The sequence below is a fragment of the Vigna unguiculata genome, chromosome 2 (assembly GCF_037176805.1).
Source record: "Vigna unguiculata cultivar grain cowpea cultivar isolate G323 ecotype 2 chromosome 2, ASM3717680v1, whole genome shotgun sequence".
Classification (NCBI taxonomy): Eukaryota; Viridiplantae; Streptophyta; class Magnoliopsida; order Fabales; family Fabaceae; genus Vigna; species Vigna unguiculata.
In genome coordinates this window covers 24,010,221-24,033,228 of record NC_140793.1, presented here as the reverse complement: position 1 = coordinate 24,033,228, position 23,008 = coordinate 24,010,221, and the positions used below count along the sequence as shown (strand labels likewise).

The following is a 23,008-nucleotide window of genomic DNA, read 5'->3' as shown; positions in this document are numbered from 1 at the left end:
CCACACCAGAATGTCCAAGGGCTGGAGCGTTCCACCAGGTTTCTGATGCTCCACCTTTGCCTTTTGACAGGTTAAACAGGCAGATACAAACTGTGCAACCTCCTTCTTCATCCCTTGCCACAAAAAGTTGTCCTTGAGGTCTTTGTACATTTTAGTCATGCCCGGGTGCAGACTAAGACAGCTTTTGTGTCCCTCCTCAAGAATCAACCTTCTCATCTCTGCATCACTAGGCACACAAACCCTGCCTCTAAACCTCAACACGTCATCGCTACCCAAGGCAAACTCCTTTGCCTGATCAGACCCTAAAAGCTCTTTCACCCTCCGCAAGCTAGCATCCTGTGCTTGCTTCTCCTTGATCAAGCTTAGGAAGTCACTAGATATAGCTAAGGTGCTACACCTAATGAACTCTGGTTCCAACTCGACTTGTATCCTCATATCCTTGAAACTCTCAAGCAATTCCAATTCCTTGATCATCATGTGTGCTACATGTACTGTCTTTCTACTTAGTGCGTCGGCCACCACATTCGCCTTCCCTGGGTGATATAGAAGCTCGAAGTCGTAGTCCTTTAAGAACTCTATCCACCGCCGTTGCCTCATATTTAACTCCTTCTGATCAAAGAGATACTTCAAGCTCTTGTGGTCACTAAACACCCGAAATTGTGTGCCATACAAGTAGTGCCTCCAAATCTTCAAAGCAAAGACCACCGCCGCTAGCTCTAGATCATGGGTAGGGTAGTTCTTCTCATGAATCTTCAGCTGCCTTGAAGCATAGGCCATCACCTTCCTTTCTTGCATCAAGACGCAACCAAGACCCTGATGAGAAGCATCACAGTAAACCTCAAAGGGTTTACTTACATCTGGAATTATCAGCACCGGAGCACTCGTCAACCTGTGCTTAAGCTCCTTGAAGTTCTCCTCACACCTGTCAGTCCATACAAAAGGTTGGTCCTTCCTGGTTAACTGTGTCAAAGGTGCTACTATCTTGGAGAACCCCTCTATAAACCTCCTGTAGTAGCCTGCTAAACCCACAAAGCTCCGAATCTTCACCACGGACTTGGGGCTTTTCCATCGTATCACAGCCTCCACCTTAGTCGGATCCACAGCTATACCCTGAGCTGATATCATGTGCCCCAGAAATTGTACTTCCTTCATCCAGAAATCACACTTTGGTAACTTAGCGAAAAGTTGCTTCTCCCTCAAGATTCCCAGCACCACCCTCAAATGCTCAGCGTGTTCCTCATGGGTCCTGGAATAGATAAGTATGTCGTCTATAAAGACCACGACAAACTTATCTAAAAACGGTCTAAAGATCCTGTTCATGTAGTCCATGAACAAGGCGGGAGCGTTGGTCACACCAAAAGGCATAACCACGTACTCATAATGCCCGTATCTGGATCTAAATGCAGTCTTCTGGACATCCTCTGCCTTCACCAATATCTGGTGGTAACCCGACCGCAGATCGATTTTAGAGAACACTGACGCCCCGTGCAACTGATCCATCAGATCATCGATTCTTGGTAAAGGGTATTTATTCTTGATGGTTAGCTTATTCAACTGACGGTAGTCCACACACAGTCTTGAACCACCATCCTTCTTCTTGACTAGCAACACTGGAGCTCCCCACGGTGAAGCACTGGGCCGGATGAATTGCTTTTCAAGCAACTCTTCAATTTGCTTCTTCAACTCCACTAACTCTGCAGGAGCCATTCTATAAGGGGCTATTGATACTGGACCCGCTCCTGGTATCAGATCAATAGAGAACTCAACTTCTCTCCTTGGAGGCAAACCTGGTACCTCTTCAGGGAACACGTCCTCAAACTCTCGCACGACGGGAATTACCGTTATTCTCTCCTCTTTCTCTACCTTCAACTGAGCATAGATCAAGAAACACTGAGCACCTTTCTTGATCTCCCTCAAGACACCCTGAGAGGACAACAACTCTGGCTCCACAATGTCGGAGAACAACAACTTCTTCTCCCGACAATCAATGAGAATGCGATTGGCAGAGAGCCAATCCATTCCCAAGATTACGTCCAAGCTTTGCAGAGGTAGGCATATCAAGTTCACTTTAAACATGCATCCCTCTACTTCCACTGGACACCGTGCACACATGGAAGACGTCCTGACTAACCTAGATGCTGGCGTAGACACCACAAGATCAAATGGTAGCTCACTAACCGACAGACCCAACTCAAGCACACAAGACTTTGACACAAAAGAGTGTGTCGCCCCAGAATCAAATAACACACATCGGGGTTTTCTCGCAATCAAGCAACATCCTACAACAAGATTACCTGAGTTTGTCGCCTCTGCCCCGGTCACAGCATACACTCGACCTGCCGCTTGGGGCCTGTTTCCCCCACTTCCTTGACGAGTCTGGACTGAAGTCTGAGCCGGGGGCCTCACTGTAGTCCCTCTGGAGGAGGGACAGTCCTTAATTAAGTGCCCCGTCTTCCCACAACTATGGCATCTTCGTGTGCTCGCCAACTGCGGGCATGCACTCCTCAAATGTGGTCCGTTGCACTGATAACATCTAGGCACCCATGACTGCTGAGAGGTAAATCCCCTGGTCACCTGAGGTTGCGGCCTAGAATAAGGTTTCTTTCTCTCTTCCACCCTAGATCTGGACCCAGATGACCCACTGGCCTTCTGCTGCTGCTGAACTTGCTGAGCTTCTATCTCAGCCTTCATCTGCTCCATAACACGAGCTCTCTCCACCAAAGCTGCAAAGTCTTTGATGGAAAGTGGTGCCACCATCAGCCTAATATCTCCTCGAAGCCCATTTTCAAACTTTCTGCAGCACCACTCCTCATCCAGTGGCATGGTATAGAAGCGTCCCAGGTGCTTGAACCTCTCGGCATATTCAGCCACCGACTTGTCTCCCTGAGTAAGCTGAAGGAACTCCACCTCTTTAGCGTATCTCACGCTATCAGGGAAGTATTCTGACAAAAACTTCCTCTTGAAGGCCTCTCAATTGACCTCTTCGTGCCTCTCCTCCATAACCATCCTCATACTAGCCCACCAATGCTCTGCCTCTCCTGTGAGCATATAAACAGTGAAAGCAAGCCTGCTTTCATTGGGGCACCTCTTGGCATCAAAGATGCGCTCCATATCTTTCATCCGCCTGATCGGGGCTCGCCTTGCCATCAAACTTGGCAGGTTGGTGCTTCAAGAAATCCTCCAAACTCCATTTAGGGGGTGGAGGTTGGGGATGAGGACCATACATCTGGGCACCAGCAGCATTCTCCCCTAATTGGCGGAGGGCATCCAAGTGCTGCCTCTGAGCGTCCTCAGCAGCCTGCCTAGCAGCCTCCATCTGCTGTATCACAAAGTTTTGTTGCTCAAGAGAGACTTCCTGGCGCTGCATCGCCGCCTCGTGTTGCTGCAACATGGCATTGCTTTGTTGGGTCAAAGCAGCAGCCATTGCCTCAATCGCCCTAGCCAGATCTTGCCCATCGCCCTGAGGGGGTGGAGGAGGAGTGATACGCGGAGGTGCCATATCACTGGACATGCAGAAATAACCATTAGAACGTGGTTAGACTGGAAACTTATCTAAACACGACAAGCAAGACACAACGAAAGCTAAGCAGCGCATAGTCCACAGACACTTAGGAACGAAGGCTCTGATACCATAAATGTGACATCCCATTTAAGAGAATTTAATTCTACCCAATAACCACGCGACATAGCTATATGCATATAAATAAGGGGAATCAAAAGAAGTACTTAGGGAAATCACCATTACAGTCATCCTTAAACATGTAAAAGCCTTAGGCAGAAACACAGTGCCTTATCCACAATTAAAAGTCAAAGTAAAAGATAGTTTTCAAAAGAGACATAGTCCTAGGATAAGAGTTCTTATGGCAGCCCTAGAGCCAACTTCATTCCTAGGGGTCACAAGAAATAGGTCCATCTAAGCAGCACCGCTGCCCCCATCGGGTCTACCGCCAGGATTTGCCCCATCTGCTCCCACCAAGAGGTGATCATCGCCAAGGAAAGACAGTACAGGAACATACACAAAATGCAAAGGGGTGAGCTAGTGCAAACGTCATTAACATATTATAAAACATGGTACAAGACAAAGCAGATCATTATTAATAAACTTATAAACATTCCAATCGTGAAAGGGCAGACAAATGCAAGTTCCTATGACTCGATATCCGGATCATACACTTGATATAGAATTCTAAAGGAAGTATGCACTGTGCTGGTTTCTAAACTCTACAGAGTCTAGACGCAAGGGGTTATCACCCAACCACACACAGGGTTAATCCATTAATGTCTCGGGCCCAAACTGTCCCAAGACTAGGACCTCCTGCCACTCTCACCACATAAACCATTTTGCTCTACGTGAGCATGAAGGTCTATTAGAGTTCAGGATACCTTCCTTTATCTAGACATCTCCTATATCAAGGTATACACTAGGCATGCACTTATGCATACTTACATACATACATATATATATATATATATATATATATATATATATATATATATCACTAGGAGTTTTCCCCATGAAACTCCCTCTCAACACATATCACATGCCTATCTATCATCCAAATTCAGTGCATTCGGACACTCAAGAATATCATGTTTCCGTACTCATGTTCATTTCATGCATAACAATATATCTTCCAACATTCAAAGCATGAATCCTACATAACAATGACTACTTTTCAGTTCAAATCAAGTACACATACTAAGCATGATCACATACTATGAATAAGGAAAGTAATTAACATCAGCATGGAGTAGCATCAGCCAACACAGCAGCCCTTGTCACGAATCCTCGCCTAAACTGAAGATTCTCGCCCAGGCGTTTTCGCTCAGGCGACCCCCTTCTCGCCTAGGCGAGGGTCCAACAGTGACCACTGCAAGAATTTCATCGAATTCTCGCTCAGGCGACAGCGTCTCGCCTAGGCAAGACTGTGCCTCGCTCAAAAATCATGTTTGTCGCCTAGGCGACCATTCGAGATGAAATTCAGGGGTGAGTCCCTGCTATTCTCGCTTAGGCGAGGGTTACCCGCTTGGGCGAGATTAGCAGGTTTCTCACCTGCCATTGCATGCATTCTCTCATTCTAATCGAATACACACACCCAACAACCAACTTCATACATCAAGTCACAAGATTCAAACACCAAAACACAAGATTCGTTCAGAATAGGTAAAAACATTCAAGAAGACAATTACCCTAGCTTCCCCTTACCTTGCTCAGAGGCTAACCAAACGAAAACAATACTCGAAACTAAGGGTTACTTCAGTTCCAAAGCCAAGGCAGTGAGCTGAAACATCAGGATTCGCGCAAGACGAAGTTAGGAAACTTTAACTCTAACTTGACTAACATTTTTCAACAGTGGAGGAATGAAAAAGAAGGGACCAGAAGGCCCACTAGCTCAGCTTACCTGGAGAAGTACGAGTCTTGCTAGCTCCGAGACGGACAATTTTGTGCCCTAGCAGAGTTCCTAGCAGAAGAACGACAGGGGACAAGAGGACAACTTCAGAAACGGAGACAAGTGAAAATGAGAAAGCAGAAGAGGGTTTTGGGGTCCCCTTATTGGACTGGTCTTAGGCCCACGAATGGCTAGGCCCAAACAATTAAAGAAACTGAAATGGGGCTTACAAGTTTGGATGTTGAAATCCTTTAAATACCTCGATTTTTCACGGTTCTTTAGTTGATAAGCCTCCTTCCAAATAATCCAAATAAAATAATCAAAATTTATCTTTAAAATTATATATTGATTAAAAATAAAACCAATTTACAATATATAGAAAAATAATCTTCATTTTAAACTTTTTTTAAAGATAAATTAATTTAAATTTATATATAAAAAAATAATCTTCACCTTATAACTTTTTTTCTTAGAATAAATTGATTTAAATTCACTTCTAGAAAAATTTTAAAGTCTATTATAACAATGTTTATTTAACTTATTATATTTTTTATTATTAAAATATTCACAAATATCTAATTTCAAATAATATATATATATATATATATATATATATATATATTTTACATGTGAATAATAACAAAATAATAAAATTATAATTATAAAATAAATGTAACTAATAATTTTGTAGATAATTTTTTATTATAAATATTTATTTTAATTTTAAAAAATTGTTAAATTTTAAAGAAACAATCTAACTTAAAAAACGGTTAAATTTTTAAAAAATATCACTTAAAAGATAAACCTAACAAGGTAATTATCTTAATTTAAAAAAGAATTACATATTAAAATGTAAAATTAAAAAACAAACTTATACGTACACAAAAAATCAAAATTGAATCTCAGTATATTTTATATAATAATACAGATAAAACCATATTGTAAAACATAAATTACAATTAAACTCATTTTGTAATAATTAAAAAAAATCATCAAAACCATGTGTTCCACTGTCTACATTTTAAAAGTATATATTTGTTTGGAAATGTCCACAAAGATCTTGATTACTATTCTTTCACATGCATCAGAATTTTAGCAATTTTTATAAAGATTGAGTCTACCTAATCAGTGTAAGTTCTAGAGAAACCTAGATTTCATAGTTATTGTTGAATTCAACCATAACAAGTTGCAGCCAGAGATTTCATCACACAATTTTTTAATAATATAGTAAGTTAAGAAGATTAGTAGTGTGATTATGATTTATTTACTTAACCAAAGCTTTTGAATATAGTTGGTAGGCACCATAAGGTTTTATTATTTAAATTTGCCACCCAGCTGTCCACAAAAGATTAATAATTCTTATATAATTAAAAACATTGAATGTATCACAAATGCAACATCACCATGTGATGAAATGAAACTATTAACATTAAAATATGCATGCTTTGTCCATGAATATTTTTTTTATTATACTCATTACTTCAATTGCTAGTGAATTCATCTTAGTGAAATTCTCAACTTCTTATCCCATTTATTGACCTAACAAAATTTATTTACATTTTCAAAGATAGAGCGATAGAAACAAATTTTATTTTATATAAAAAAATAAATGTAAATTTTCAGTTTTAAGATAATTCTACTCTTATTTTCTAACTAAATCAGAATATAGCTTTAGTAATCTACAAATTAAAAAAATATATTAAAGATCTGTGTAAAACTACGGGGATGAAGCTATATAATTAAACAACACTCAAAATATGTACTAATTTCACTATTTATTTTTAACAAACCTTTTAATAAGGAGGTTTCATGACAAGAGCTTCTAAATTATCTTTTTAATTGTACTTTTTGTTCTGATAACAAAATTTTTTTAATATAAAAATACATTAAATTCTTGCAAGAAAAAAAAAAATCTTATGCTACAAAAAAGGTAAACATTAGTTTAAGAAAGTTAAAATTATTCTTACAAACAATACCTTACCTTGTGGGAAGTTAAGATGATGAGAATATAATAGGATTGAAATCCCAGAGAAAAAGAAATAGCAATATTCTCTTAAAACATTTTCTTTTTCTTATTACAAACTATAAATTTTGGTGATCATACTTTTAAACCAAGAAACTGTCAAATGAACTACTTTCCAACAAGGGATATCATTTTAGTCATTTAATTTACTCTTTTAAAATTGATTTATATTTACATCTTTTAACAAACTATTATTTTTTTCCTAATTTATCTTTAAATTACTTAACTTTCCGGTCTCAATTCAAGTAATACATTTAATAAAAATTAATATATTATTAGATGTCTTAGTTTATATAATCTTTTATTTCGATTTGTTTATAGCCCATTTAAATAGATCTCTTTCTATTTTCAATTTTTGTACTATTTTTAAATACGTCATATTTTCTAATATTTTTACAGGGGTTATTGCTAATTATAGCTAGTTTAATGCTAAAAACAAAACCATTAATTAATATACTCAGAATACTGAAAAATATTTTAGATAAAATAGTTAATTTTTTACTATTTAATATAAAAAATAAGTTATATATTTCTTTTAATTTATCATCAATAACTTACTCTTAATATTTTATTTATTTAAATAGTTATAATTTACTTAGAGCTTTTGATTTATTTTTTATATATTTATTTTGTTATTATTATGTAAATCGTTATAAAATAATTTTTTAGTATACACACAAAGATTTAATTGTGAGTAAAAATAATAAAATATATTTTATAAATTTAGAATTATTAATTATACTGTTAAGATGCCTTGAATGTTATATTGTCTCTTTATCTCTTTTACTTCATATATCTATGAGTTGTAATGAGGTTTAAAGAGACTGTTATTTTTATCCTTTTATAAGGTTAAAAAATACATTCGTATCATATATCTCTCTATTATTATTTAGAAATAAAAAACTCTTGAAGTGTCCAGGTCACATTGACTGAACCACGTAAATTTGTGTGTCTTCTTTTTATCTTAATTTGTTTCTTTTTCATCTTGTCATAACATATACTATATTAAAACTATATGTAAAATAAACAAATTCTAACATCTTATTTTAATAGAATATTACTACTAAAATAAAGCATCACATAGTTAATATTTAAGAACGAATAATTCATAGCTAGAAAAGATTATTATAGTCATTCAAAAAGAAACCTCAACAACTTGACATAACATGATATATAAATGTAGGAAACTAAATGTTTATAACAAAATATAAAATATTTTTCAAAACATACTACAAAATAAACAACTCCAATTTAGGAACTAGGTGCCTGCATGATTGTTCCCAAGGTAGGTCAATTCTTGTTTCTTCATTTGCACATACCAATTAAGGTGATCATTGCAAAAGAAGAAAAGAAACACTAGACAGAACCACACAACAAAAGGTAAACTAATTTGCAAAAGAATCTTCATATAACAAAACTCAAGTTAAAATCATATACACATCATTCATAAAGACAAACATGTTTCAAGTACATACTAAACAAAACTCAATTGTTCAGATACATGTATTAATATCTGACTCTGACAAGTTTTGCACTTGTGATGGACCTTTACTATATTCTACAAAGATATTGTCAATGAGTTTCAACCTTACCACACACAAGGTTAGTCTCTTCTCGTCTTACGCTAAGGTAAAATTCCTAGACTATGATCTCTTACTACTCTCACCACATAACTCATCTTTCTCTGCATGAGTCTGAATGATTATTAGAGTGTTAAGATAACCTCTAATATTGAATCCTTACATCAATGCATATATTGAAGAACACATGCCTATCCACCCTAGATTAGCACACCAATCTCAACAATTTACATACTCATAGGATTATAGTGCTAACATTTAACTATCATCAAAATATCCATTCCAATTTCATAAAATTGAAAAGGTGAGAAATTTTACTAGTCTCACCTAACAAAAGCCTCCACTCACCCAATTAGTAGTACTTGAAGGCCCATTTGCTCAACGATTAAAGATTTTGTCCAACAACTCTAACATTAGAACAATTTTTGCAACAAATTACCCAGCGAGTCCAATGAAGGCACCACTGGAGCTCCCTGAAATTTGTATGTCAAAATTCGCCCAGTGAGAACTCACTCGCTCAAATGATCAAATTCTTTGGAATTTGATTTCATTTTCGTTTAGCAGATAATTTGGATATAGCCCAATGAAATGAGTATTGGGAAGAATAATTTAAGTTCTCGCTTAACGACACTCACTCACATAGCAACAAAAAAACTCTAGAAGGTGAATTATGCAAACTTGCTCAGATATAAGATGCCTCTCGCTCAACGAGTCTGCATGATTCAAAGAACGAAATCTAACATTTCAGATAGTCTCGACCACATTAAAGCAAATCAAAAGCCTCATACAAACCACAAACGTATACAATTGCAAATTAAAAACAACTAAACCAGTAAAAATCATAAATCCAAATAAAATTTACTATCAAACAACAATAGTTCATGATATATGCATACATCTTACAATTCGATGCTTCATACCTAAAGTCACAACTCAAATTAACAATTCAAGGAAATCAATCATACCATTACCATCTAACAGCCAAATTAAATCAATTGAACAATTCAAAACATAAAGAAACTCAAGATTAACTTTCATCTCTTGTGACACAGCTTAAACAAATTTAAAAATACCAAATCACCTTCAGACTCATATGATGCTCTATTTATAACTAAGAATAACACATACGATCAAACCAAACCAACAGGATAATTGATGAGTAAAAAATTACATTGATGACTCAAGGAACACACATACAAGTGGAGAAAGACTACATGTAAAGGAAGAACAAATCATTACTCTTGTTTTGTTTTCGAGCCTTATATAATTTAAAACTAATATAAAGTTTTTAGTTTGAATTCCTCTAAATATTATCATGATTTAGTTTTTTTTTCTCAGTTTTAATTTAAAACTTTTACAATTTGTTAGGGCTAATTTTTAATGTTTATTATCAATTAAAAGGGCTAATATATATATATATATATATATATATATATATATATATATATATAATTAAATATAAAAATGTTCAAATAAAAAAAACAGTTATTTAAAAAGTAAAATTAATACAATAATTATTTTAATTTAAAAAATTATTTAAAGGATAAAATTAAAAAATAGAAGTGGATATAAAAAAAATCCCTTTAAATAAATAATAAAAAAATATATAAAATATATTTATTATTTTTTCCTTTAGAGATAAAACTTCATTTATGATATATTGGAACATAAATAGCTTTACAGTAATTCAAAATTAACATATCAAAATTAATATCTAAAAAATAAATTATAAATGTTAAATTAAATTGTAATTATATTTTAGTAAAATTAAAATATTAAAAATACAAAAATTAAATTAAAATTAAAAGCAACATGCAATTATTTAACTTGTATCAAATAATAAATATATTAATTAAATAAATTAAATTACTATAATAATCAATATATTTTTTTTTACTTTTATTAAAGTAACTATTTATAACTATGAAAGTTAAAAAATGTGAAAAATTTTAGACTAATAAATATTTTTTTGCAGTGTAAAAAAAAAAAACATATTTGTAATAAAACTTGTAGTCCTAATTTTGAACAAAAAAAATTATTGAAATGAGGTTAAAAAGGGATCTACCAAGATGACAGAAAGACTTGGAAGTTTTTAGTAACTTACCTCATGATCTGTCTAAACCAAAAGCTCTATCTTATAATACAAGGTCTGCACATAGCCAACCCCAATTCTTCCTTAAATATCTTCTTCTAATGAATGAGACAGTGATTGAATTCAATTTTCAAGATAAACATGGCTTGTTACCTCATTGGCACACACAATACAGCACACCACAACAACCCAAACAACTTCCAGATCCTTCCACAACATTCTATGAGTCATATCAGTGGGTTCACCCTTCTCCCTCCCCTGTTCCCCCTTATATTCACTCTCCCTTTCTCCTCCTTTTTCCATTCTCAAACAATTTTTCCATTATTCTCAATTATTCATCACACCCTCTTCCTCTCTCACCAATCAAAAGAGCTTTTCTGAATAAAAATCATGGCTTCAGGGACCACCGAGGTGCCGGAGAATTCTGTTTTCGAGAGGGTCGAGCGAAACAGAGACATAACTCTGTTTCTTCCCTTTCTCTTTGGCCTCTCGGAGACCACCGCAGGACGGGACGGCGATGACCCACGTCACGAAAACGGGAACACTGAAGCCCGCCAGCCTCAAAGAATCATCTTGGTGAACCCCTTCACTCAGGGCATGGTGGTCATCGACGCGGACTCGCGCCTCGAAGCTCTGTTTCGCGAACTCGGCAGCGGAAAAGGTGGTCGACCTCCGGCTACGAAGGAATCCATTGAGGCCATGCCAAGTGTGGAAGTTGGAGAGGGTGAGGATTTGGAGTGCGTGGTTTGTTTGGAGGAGTTTGAGGTTGGTGGGGTGGCGAAGGAGATGCCGTGTAAGCACAAGTTTCATGGTGATTGTATTGAGAAGTGGTTGGGGATGCATGGGTCTTGCCCTGTGTGTAGGTACGAGATGCCCGTGGAGAATAATTTCGGGAGGAAAAGCGAGGAAGAAGAAGGGGGAGAGAGGAGAAGGGATGGTGGTGATGAAGTTTGGGTTAGTTTTTCTTACAATAGGATTCGGAGAGGCCAGGATCATGATCAAGCTGCTTCTTCAAATGATGATTCTCCATCAAGTCATGGAGATGATGATGATGATGATGTTGTAGAGAGTTAGGGAATGGTTATGGTTTTGGGTACAGAGTGTTATCGGTTTTGAAATTGGGGAAGGATTGATAAATATATGTACAGGAAAAATTGCACGAAATTGTTATTATATTATATATTTTCTTGCAATGAATAAAGAATGATGATTTTTTTACTCGTCTTGGTTGCATTGATGTTGATTATCGCATCACAAATTTCTGGAATTGCTATTAGAAACGTGTTGAACTCAGAAATTTAAATAATTTTAGGACTAGCGAGAAAGAAAGGTTCATGAAGGTTTTCTTGTTCTCTGATTCAAAGTTAGTCAATGAAATGGATGAGATGAGAGGGAATGAAATGAGATGAAATGAATTTACATTGCAGAAGCAGAATTGTGATTTGCATGGTACACACTGTTAGGCTTCTTCTGAGCGCTGCCTTATTGTTTTTTACAAGCTGGTTTTGTTTGAAAGGTAATAACAGAGAGATCATTTTGTTTTATCTTTGGCATTTGAGTCAGAAGCTGCATTCCTTTCGCTCAGAATCTTGAGTCCTTGGTACCTTCCTAGCATGAGAAGGGTGGCCATTGGGTTTGTGCCCGGTGACTCTGAAAAAGTTGAGCCATCCAATACTCTCAATCCCTTTATACCATAAACCCTGTAGTGCTCATCGACCACTGATCCAACCGTGCAACCACCATGATAGTGATAGATTGTTCTCACATTTTTCTTGCAGAAGTTTCTAATATCAACATCAGCAGATGTCAGTTTTTCTTGCCGTGACTCACCTAGGAAAAATGCAATAGACTTTGACCTTGCAATTCTGTCAAGCAGTTTTGTCATCTTGACACATTCCTCCATGTCATTTTCACTAGCTAGATAGTTGAACCTCACAGAAGGGTTCAGCCTGGGGTCTGTGTTGTTCAGGTGAAGCACCCCTTTTGAAGTAGGCATAGCTATCTTGGCAGCAACATTAACCCTTGTGGAATTGGAACTTAGAGGAAGTATTGATGCTTCAACAATAATTTTGTAGTCATCTGTTATGCCTGCAATTTGAGGTGGATCAGGAAGCCTATTCTGTGGCTTAGAATCCACCAAAACTGCTATACAAGGGTTATCTTGCATTCCTTTCCCAACCCCTTCAATGTCACGCACTAACGAAATGTTGAACTTTATCAGTTGTTCTTTTGGCCCTATGCCACTTAGCAGCAGAAGTTGGGGACTACCCAATGCACCTGCTGCCAATATCACATCACCCCTTGAACTTGAATTCTGCACTTCTTTTATGTAGGCTTCATGAGTTTCATCTAATGTGCCATTGCTCTGCATGAAACTTATACCCTTAGCTCTGGTTTCATTCCTGTAACCTACAAAGAAGCTTGTTCAATTTAGACTTCAAACTACCTGTTATAGCAAGTTATAGAAAGACTTTTATTATACTCATTTTTGTTTTACTTACTATTGTGATGAAAGAGGATTCTCTTGACAGTGGCATTTATGAGAACTGTGAGGTTCTTTGGGTTCCCAGCATTCAGAAGATCTGCTGAGGTGTGTCTCTTTCCAAATTCATCAAACACACTTCCAGAAATCTTGGTTCCCTTGATATGTTCCAAGCTGAAGCCATTGTATGGTAAAACTCCTGCTTCAAGTATGCTGAATTCAGCAACAGATTGCCATGGTGAGAGATAAAAAGGAGGAAAGACAACCTTTGATTCCACCCATTCATAAGCTTCTTTGACCAGCTTCTTGTCCCAACCAGCTCTGCAAACAAATTCCTCACTTGCTCTACTGTAAAAGCCCCCATTTATAGCTGATGATCCTCCCAGAACTCTTCCTCTCACATTGCCAACTCCATCCTGTGACATGAAACTTTGTGCCACTGACATGTATTTATCAGTCTCAAGTAATGGAATTCCATAGTTCCTCCTTTCTATCACCAAAGGATTCCCATAGGGTGAACCACCCCTTTCTACAAGCAGCACAGAGAATTTCTCTGATAGAGTAGCAGCTAATGGACAACCACATGTGCCTCCACCCACTATAATATAGTCATAAGACTTCCCTGCAACTTCCTTTACATCAGAAGTCATGTGCCATTGCCTAACATTTCCTACAATGGAAAATCAAGTAAAGACCCTTCAAATCAAAAAATTGTTTCAAGCTCAATAAGAAAGCAAAGAGAAGTTATACATAACTTACCTGGAGGCTCAAAAGGAAAAGACAGAACCAAAGTTGCAAGAAGAAACAACACAGATGCTATGAGAAGCCTATGAACTAGGTTAATTTGTGGAAGTTCCATGTTGCAATGAGCTAATGCTTGACTTGTGAGTTGATTTTATTTGCCAAAATGTGGGCTAAGCAAATCATTTTCTTTCTCTTGGCTGGTGACACCAATTGATTAAAGTTTACACTGCATAAAACATTTAAAAAATGCGCATGGTGTTGCTAATAATTCCTTCTTCCTTTGTTGGCCACAACCGTTGTCTGTTAGGGGCATGATGTTTCTGTCTAACCTTGAGTTTCATAGGTGGTTGTGATATCCAAAAAAAGAGAGAAGGTTTTGTTAAAATAATATTTCGTGTGAATTAAGTCCACACAGTTTTTTGAAGATCAAGGCTAATGATTCCATTCAATCAGTGTTTTTAGTTTCTTATATCCATCAGAATTTCACTTTGTTAGCATGGTCAAAGAGACTTTTATACGTTAAACAAAGTGAAAATTATTACAAAGGTGTGGGCATGATTGCATGTGGGTAAAAATGGAATAATGTATGATGTTGTGGGTTGTAACAATAATAATTATGCATGTAGACATAATTAATGATCTGGGTTTAGACGTCACTTAATCGCATTATAAGTATTCCATTGCATGATGATATGTTTGGAAGAAAAAGAGTGAGTGGGAAAGGTGTCACGTGCCTTGCATACGACCATATATGTATTCCATTGTTGACTATGATGAATATGACAATGAATGGAGGGACCCAAAGGAGTGAGTGTGACTCTTTCATTTTCTATAACTTTTGATACAAGTAGTAAATTAAATGATTAAGGAGTTAATTATTGAGACAACTGAGTTTAAGCATCTAATTCTAATAATACTATTTACTTTGCCACATATTTTACAATAACACTCATTGTTCACAGACATTTAATCAATATCATTTTTTTTAATCTTCTTTTTTCAATCACATCATATTATATATATATATATATATATATATATATATATATATATATATATATATAAGAAAAATTAACTTTAATATGTAATGAACCTAACTCTGAATATAGAATTAATGTGAATAGTCTAATTTCATACTTATAACTGCATATTAACGGGGTGTTCATTTTACACTAAAGTTAATTTTGTTTTCTTAAATAATATAAATTCTCATTATATTAAAATGATTATTTACCTTTTTTTATTTGAGTTATTTTAACAATATTGTTTTTATAATTATAATTAGGTGATATATTAGAATAATAATTACGAACATTCAATTCTTTAATTTAGTCATAAGTAAACATTCATTTATCATTAAAGGACTAAAAGAAGATTTCTTATTACTTGACCATGTAATTTATATTTGAATACAGGATTTTAAACTAAAAATCTTATCAAGAACCGGTTAAACCAACTACAAAATGGTAAGAAAAGCCTTGGTCAAGGTAGTTGTTTAGCCTATCGTATTATTCATATAATTATAAATCGTGGAATTCTAACATTTTACTTTTTATAAAAACATATTATATATTATCAAACATACATTCATATGAAAAATAAAAATTAATTCATTATCAATATTTAATCAAGTTTAGAAAATTCATTAAAAACTAAAATCACCTAAAGTATGTCAATAAAAACATTCTCATTCTCTAAATGTGAGATAGCGAGAACACTGTGTTGCTACCACTTTAGTTTTGACTTAATCAAATTCATGGTTGACTTATAATTGGAATCTACCATTCTAAACACTTACATTATAGAAAATACACCCTTTAAATATTAAAGAAATTATTATATACTATTTTATAAAAAAATTATAATTTAAAATTATAACACTGTATGCAAAATTATAATATTATAAACAAATGTATATGGTTACGATAAATAATAATATTTCTTCCATGATCTAATTATCCAGATAACAAAGCATAATTGTGTAGTAAAATGTATATGATTACGGTAAACCAAGTATTTCTTCCCTAATCTAATTATCCAGATAACAAGCCTAATTGTGTCGTGAAATGTATATGGTTACCGCAAACATAGTATTTTGAATTATTTCTTTATACTAATTATTCGAATAACAAAGCCTAATTGTGTTTATTTGTTACTCAAAGTAAAACTAATTGTCATGGACCACTTCAATCTTTTCAGCAAAGCTAGCGAGTAAAATTATCACGAATCCTACGAAAAAATTAATGTGTGGAGTGAGATGCCAAGAGCTCTAGAGAAATGGAGGCGACTTCGACGAGAGTCGTTCTGCGAAGACGGAAAGACAACCGAAAGTAGAGACCACTGAAGGAGGACCCACGACGGGAAGACGGGGAATAACATCAACGACGGGAAGATATTGTACACAAATAGTGTAGACATAGTGAAATGTATATGGTTACGGTAAACATAGTATTTCTTCCCTAATCTAATTATCAAGATAACAAAGCCTAATTGTGTACTAAAATGTATATAGTTACCGTAAACATAGTATTTCGAATTTTTTTCTCTATACTAATTATCCGGATAACAAAGCCTAATCGTGTTTATTTGTAGTTGAAAGTAAAACTAACTGTCGTGGACCATTTCAATTTTTTCAGCAAAGCTAGCTGAGTAAAATTATCACGAATCCTATGAAAAAAGTAATGCGTGGAGTGAAGTGCCAAGAGTTCCTGAGAAACGGAGGTGGCTTCGCCGAGAGCGGCTCTGCGAAGATGGAAAGACAATCGAAAGCAAAGAGAGTCAAAGGAGGACTCGCGACGGGTAGACAAGGAATAGCAACGACGACGGGAAGATATTGTACACAAATTGTGTAGACATAGTGAAATGTATATGGTTACAATAAACATAGCATTTCTTCCCTATAGGGAAATGTATATTGTTACTGTAAACCTAGTGTATTTCGAATTATTTCTCTATGCTAATTGTCTAGATAACATAGCCTAACTATGTTTATTTCGAATCAGCAACCCCTGTTTTCTTGATATCTCAATATATGCCTTCCATTCTTCTCTTTATTAATAACTAGCATAAACATAGGCTCTAGTGTGCATGTGTGTATGCATTTTTTAAATATGTGTGATATTATATTAGTAGGTAATGATATTGTAATGTTATTAAGTTAATATATAAAATAAAATTATATTTATTAAAAATAAAGTGAAATATATCAGAAGAGATAAGAGAATAACCGTTGATAAATAAAGAAGAAGAGAAGAAGTAGAGATAAACGATTTTCTAAAAAACTGGTAAAAATAATGGTCAATTTTTAAAAATTTAATAAATAATTATATTTTAAAGGATAAAATTGGTATTTTGAAATGTGGACACAAAAGAGGGAATCTCTTTATATCTATAACAATATATAAAAAGATTTCTTCTTTTGTGTCCATATTTCATAGTACCAGATTTACCCTTAATTATTTTATAAATAATTTATTTTTAATCTTTATTCTAAAAACTTTTTTGTCTTAAACCATTATTTTAAAATCTTTTTGTACATATTTTATTTTTTTAATTTTATATTTAAAACTATTTTAAAAATTAATTATATATTTATTATTGATCTTAACTTAAATTTTTTGAAAATTAAAAAATGCAAACACACAGCTACGAGATCGTCTGTGTGTTCGCTAGTTTTTATATATATAATGAGTTTTTCTACTTATAGCACAATTTGCTTTTGTGCTTTTGGTGAATAAAAAAGGGTGGTTAGGGTTAGCTGTTACTGAAATGTAACACTAATCACAACCTTCTTTTTCTAAGAAGTCTCGTAAAAATCATCGTAAGATACTGTTTGGTAAAAATCAGCGTAAGATACTGTTTGGCGTTGTGATTTCTTTTCTCTGGTTTGGTTCTTAATGTCGATTTTGTCGTATTTAGATAGACAATGAAAATATACCTCTTTGCCTTTTTTAATACTTCAATAGGCGGGTAATTTTAGTTTCTGTAGTTTTAATTCTTTAATTTTAGTTAGTTTATTTAAAAAAACAGACAATTTTTATGTTTGTATTAGGATTAAATATGATTTTGGTCTTCAAGTTTTAGTGAATTTTGGAATTAGTTTGTCTTCAAAATTTTATACCAATTTAGTCCTTTATCTTTATAAATGCGTGAATTTAGTCTTTCTAATCAAATTTTGTTAAGTTTATTTCACATTTTAAAGGTATTTTATTATAATATTTGAGTTAACATTGAAGAAAAAAATGTATCAAACAATGTAAACAATTCAAATATTATCATGCAATGCGTTTGAAACGTTTGATAAATTTAACAAAATTTGGTTAAAAGGACTAAATTCACACATTTTTAAAGATGAAAGATTAAATTAATCTAAAAATTTTAAAGAGAGACTAATTCTAAATTTCGTTGAAATTTGAGGGACAAAAACATATTAATTTGATTTTAGTTTAATATTTTAAAAAATAGACAATTTTAATATCAATATTTGTTTATCATCTAATTTTCAACATACGATATGCGATAGACACTACACATTGCAAATCATTAGCAAATATTAAGGTAAGTAGATTTAAGCTAGTATGCTAATTCTACTTATATGAAGTAATTTGGGTGTTTGATAGAATCTGATTGTTTGCTCGTTTTTCATATGATTCGTGCAGAAATGGTTAAAAAAGGTGAAAGAGTATTCTAATATAAATATTCTTAATCCATATATATGCACAATCTTGGATTCCTAAGAGCTAATCATTAGAATCAACAAAATAATTTATGAATGAATTTACATTAAGAGATTTATCTATTTATTAAATGGTGTTGAGGGAAATAATTCTTTAAGAAGAGACAATGTCGTTTTCAATGCATGAGAACAAACTTCTTTTTCAATTAATTTTATTTATGGTTTATTTAAACAAACCAAAGGGCTGTAAGATGCTCATGAACTTGTTTAATAACAGTGTTCCACATCTAAACATGATATGGATAATGCATTCATTCTAGAGTTAAGGAAGAACATCATATAATTTAACTAAATCAATTATTCAAACAACAAGGTTGCCCCCTAAAAATCGACAACATTATATCAATAAACTAAAGTTAGACCTCATCAAATCAATTATATTTTTCAACTGCACAAGTTTTTTTGACTCATCATTCATTCATTCCTCAATTGTTTCCTTTTTTCCACAACTTATGCTCATTACACACATCATTATATATAGGTCATAAGTTTCTTTCTGCCCTTTAAAAGTTCAAGCAAACTTATCTAGTTACCATCAAACACAACAGTCCCAGTAAGTTACTTAGAGGTAAAAATGGGTTCAAATTGGAATAGTAATGATCTGTGTTAGACGTTACCAACACATTTTGGTAGGGCCTTTAGAAGGCTAATAATTAAACCAAACCAGTGGGTACCATTACCAACTTGTAACAGCAGAAATTTGTTATTCTCTGACCCAATATCAGCATCACCAATAGATGGCAAAAGAGAGAGATTGGTTACTGGTTGGAGAGATATGGCTCACCATACCATATCACTATACATGCCTTATACCTTTTTTCTTCACCAGGATATACAATCAAATTGTTCTTTCTTTTCATTATAATCATAAAAAATATACATACTATATTAACATATTTGTTTAATGACAGATTTTGCCGCATATATTATACATACATACATATATATAATATTAGGGAGTATGTAAAAACTATTTTCATGGTTCCCAAAAGTTTAAGCTGCAATTTAAGTCTAATGTTTTTGAAGTTGTTGAATCCATGTCAATCTGGCATTGGCTGTTCAAGTCAAGCATTTCTGGTTTTCTGAACTTGTTGCCACTTCTTTTTTCACAGGGTTGTTCAACAACATACCTACCATCATTAGATTTTGTTGCTGCACTTCTCTTTCTCCCACTAGCCTCACTGCTAGATCCAGTGTTGGATGCTTTATTCTCAGTGTGAAAGCCCATCAACGGCAATTCAAGTGAAGCATTATTGGAGCTTTTGAACTCCTCTATCTCTTCCATTGACTGTTTCTCTTCCTTTCTCCCAGAGCTTTCAGAAGAGGTTAAGGAACTTTCCAGTGAACACATAGTGCCTCTGTCTCTTTTCCTGTCCCCACAGCTTAAACTCAACCCTCTTGTCTCTGTTAGTTCTGAGATAGGAGAACTTGGACAAGCATTGTTGATGATGGTGACAAGCTGGGAAAGTTCAGCTTTTGTGAGCTCTATCCCCACTGGGGCAGAATTGTATCCAGCAAGTGCTTCCTGTGCTTTCTTTAGCACTGATTGCAAATACTTCCCTTGAGCTTCAATTCTGAGCTGCAAATGTTTCTGCACCTGAAATCACCATCCAAAATGATTCACATGACTTTATGCGTCATTCAGAATTGAAACAAGGGCAAGGTTTTTATAAAATGATAAACAATCGCCATTTTAGCTGCAACATCAAATAATTTTTCAGTATATGATCAAACTAACTGTGACCGCATTAATCACATTTTGCAGCATCAAGGAACATGACACAGTTTTTGAATTCATAATCATATCTAATGTGCTACCTCAATTTGTTCATAAAGTTTCCTTTGTACTTCCATTTGCATTTGGAGGGCCTGAGCTATCTGCATGTTTCTGGTAAACGAACACAGAACTTGACGAATTAATCCTCTAGGAAATACTATTTCCATGTGAGACACAGTCTTTGAAAATAAAATAAAAGTATTTGATTAATTTCAAATTATTACTCAGTAATTTGATTCTGGGGCCCAAGACTGATTTCCCTGCTGCAATGGCCATCACTGCTCTTGGTTTCTATGTAATCTGCACCAAAAAAAGGAGATACTATGCGAAGTGAGATAATTACTAATCATGCTATTTGCTGTTGAAGTAGACACTACTAGTCACCTTCTTGTTTGCTGTCAGAGCTGGTATCTAGTTGTTGGCTTTTCCCAAGTCTATATTTCTGTAATCAGAAACAGAAAAAATGTCACAACTTCTGATTTCCATATTCAGTGAAGGAAAAACAAAGAAATATAATATCATTACAAAAGGGGAATGAATGCCTGTAAATGGCTCTTCAGGTGGTACAAAGTAAGTCCTGGAATCCCCATCACCCTCATAAGACTCTTTGGAGTTGCTTCTGCCACACGATGCCACAGTGTGAAAAATAGTATCAGATAAGATGTACTATAAAATCTAATGATAACAATGATGGTAATAGAAATACTAAGGTTGATGAAGTTTGTGTTATACTCACTAGCTGCACCTCCAAGCTGATTTGTGGCCTCAATGAACCGTTGGTGAAGTTCAGGAGTCCACTTTAGCCTTGGTTTGGCATCAGTGGACAACACAAAATGCATGCTTTGATTTTGCATGTTTTGTAGATCCATTTGCTATTTATGGAGGAGTTACAACTTACTTACTGGCAAAGGACTGAAAAATAGATGTCTTTTGATCCTTTTAGCTATGCATCAATATGTGCCAGCTATAGTTCTCTTTATAACTTGGAGTTGGTTGTGTTGTTCTGTGATCTCACTCCATATCAGGAAACATAAGTGGGGTTATGTTGGGGGAATATATGCCATGAGATGTGGTTCTTCCTCTCTCATCCCATTTCATACCAACTTTTTCTTTTTTCTTAAAAAAAAATTCCCTCTATTCTTTCTTCTTTGACTTGAATGGGGTGGAGAGAATCTCTGATGCAGCAATAACAGGGAAAGCAAAACAGCCCAATTTTGAGTCTTAAAAGGAGAGAAAAGAGGGAAAGTGTGTGGTTTGTTTTTATCTTGCTGTTTTCCCACTTCACAATCTCCCTCTATGGTTGATTCCCTACTGAATTAGGTAGGCCCACCATAATGAATAATAGGGTACTACTTTCCTAATGCTGTGAGAAACTTTTAGGTAAAATAAAAATTATGGGGATGCCGTAAACCAGTTAAGGATATTTTCATCTTGCAATCAAAAGTGAAAAAACTGAACGAACTAATAATCTTATTTCAACTTTCATTTTTTAAAGGAGATTTTCTGACAGTTAATTTTCCTATGAAGGAAAACTAGTTTCAAGCCCAAAAAATGATCATGTTATGGAAAAAAAATTAACTTTTCATTTGAATACATTATTCCAAACTTATATTCTAAAACAAAAAAGAAGTGGAGTCAAATACTTTAATTATGTTTTTCTTTCATGTAGTGTTTGTTTGTGGTGGCATTGGCAGATTCTTTTTGTTCCATGTAGGGATGGAGGAATCAAAGAATCTAGGATTGGATTTTTGGACCCAGAGTCCCCATGTTTGTACAAAGAAAGTAATGTAGAAGAAAGAGAACTAATCAGGCCTGTTCAAAGATCAAGATGGAGCTGCTATGAAAAGGAAACTAATAAAATACTTGCTTGTTCAAGACACTTAACAGGTAACAATTAATTTGTTACATTATCCTTGCAAAGGAATCGCAACCCCCAAGTTCATTAAGGGACCATCACCACAGTTCAGTGCTTGTCATGACATAACTAAGCACTAACCCAATCAATCGGTGGGGTCATGTATATATATAAATCCATCATTGATTGTAAAGCTGTATTCCATCAAGGAATTGAACCTTAACAAAACATGCATAATATAAGAGTCTACAGCACACACAGATAAAAAATTTTCTATTCCAATTGTGTTGTACTTACAAGTTCCTCCACATGTTGCTATTGAGCTGCAAG

At 34.5% G+C, this 23,008-nt stretch overlaps 3 protein-coding genes across 4 annotated transcripts; 1 reads left to right on the top strand and 2 right to left on the bottom strand.

The window, feature by feature from the left end:
* The first annotated feature begins 11,239 nt into the window (after positions 1-11,239).
* LOC114173640 (E3 ubiquitin-protein ligase MPSR1-like) lies at positions 11,240-12,303 on the top strand. Its single transcript, XM_028058141.2, has one exon. It carries the CDS (start codon positions 11,476-11,478, stop codon positions 12,157-12,159), a length of 684 nt encoding a protein of 227 aa, XP_027913942.1. The 5' UTR covers positions 11,240-11,475; the 3' UTR covers positions 12,160-12,303.
* Positions 12,304-12,486: 183 nt separating this feature from the next.
* On the bottom strand, positions 12,487-14,749 carry LOC114173639 ((R)-mandelonitrile lyase-like). The gene is made up of 3 exons (XM_028058140.2): positions 14,327-14,749; positions 13,587-14,237; positions 12,487-13,494 (listed from the first exon to the last, which is right to left on the bottom strand). Exons 1-3 carry the CDS (start codon positions 14,424-14,426, stop codon positions 12,617-12,619), a joined length of 1,629 nt encoding a protein of 542 aa, XP_027913941.1. The 5' UTR covers positions 14,427-14,749; the 3' UTR covers positions 12,487-12,616.
* A 5,130-nt stretch (positions 14,750-19,879) lies between these two features.
* On the bottom strand, positions 19,880-21,970 carry LOC114168602 (myb family transcription factor PHL8-like). 2 transcript variants are annotated; one of them, XM_085669145.1, is made up of 6 exons: positions 21,556-21,970; positions 21,349-21,442; positions 21,208-21,265; positions 21,048-21,123; positions 20,865-20,934; positions 19,880-20,643 (listed from the first exon to the last, which is right to left on the bottom strand). In XM_085669145.1, the coding sequence occupies exons 1-6, from the start codon at positions 21,690-21,692 to the stop codon at positions 20,023-20,025; spliced, it is 1,056 nt and encodes a 351-aa protein (XP_085525271.1). In that variant the 5' UTR covers positions 21,693-21,970; the 3' UTR covers positions 19,880-20,022. The 2 variants fall into 2 exon arrangements, with proteins under 2 accessions (XP_085525271.1, XP_027909289.2); XM_028053488.2 differs by having other exon boundaries at positions 21,366-21,442; positions 21,560-21,969.
* Between the last annotated feature and the right edge of the window lie 1,038 nt (positions 21,971-23,008).

Excerpts from the sequence above, each read along its gene's own strand:
- LOC114173640 (XM_028058141.2), top strand. The coding sequence starts at position 11,476 with ATGGCTTCAGGGACCACCGAGGTGCCGGAGAATTCTGTTTTCGAGAGG.
- LOC114173639 (XM_028058140.2), bottom strand. The coding sequence starts at position 14,426 with ATGGAACTTCCACAAATTAACCTAGTTCATAGGCTTCTCATAGCATCT. Across the intron at positions 14,238-14,326 it reads TTTTCCTTTTGAGCCTCCAG|GAAATGTTAGGCAATGGCAC; the intron begins GTAAGTTATGTA and ends TTTCCATTGTAG. Across the intron at positions 13,495-13,586 it reads AATCCTCTTTCATCACAATA|GTTACAGGAATGAAACCAGA; the intron begins GTAAGTAAAACA and ends GCTTCTTTGTAG.
- LOC114168602 (XM_085669145.1), bottom strand. The coding sequence starts at position 21,692 with ATGGATCTACAAAACATGCAAAATCAAAGCATGCATTTTGTGTTGTCC. Across the intron at positions 21,124-21,207 it reads CTCTGACAGCAAACAAGAAG|ATTACATAGAAACCAAGAGC; the intron begins GTGACTAGTAGT and ends TTTTTGGTGCAG. Across the intron at positions 20,935-21,047 it reads CCCCAGAATCAAATTACTGA|AAACATGCAGATAGCTCAGG; the intron begins GTAATAATTTGA and ends TTCGTTTACCAG.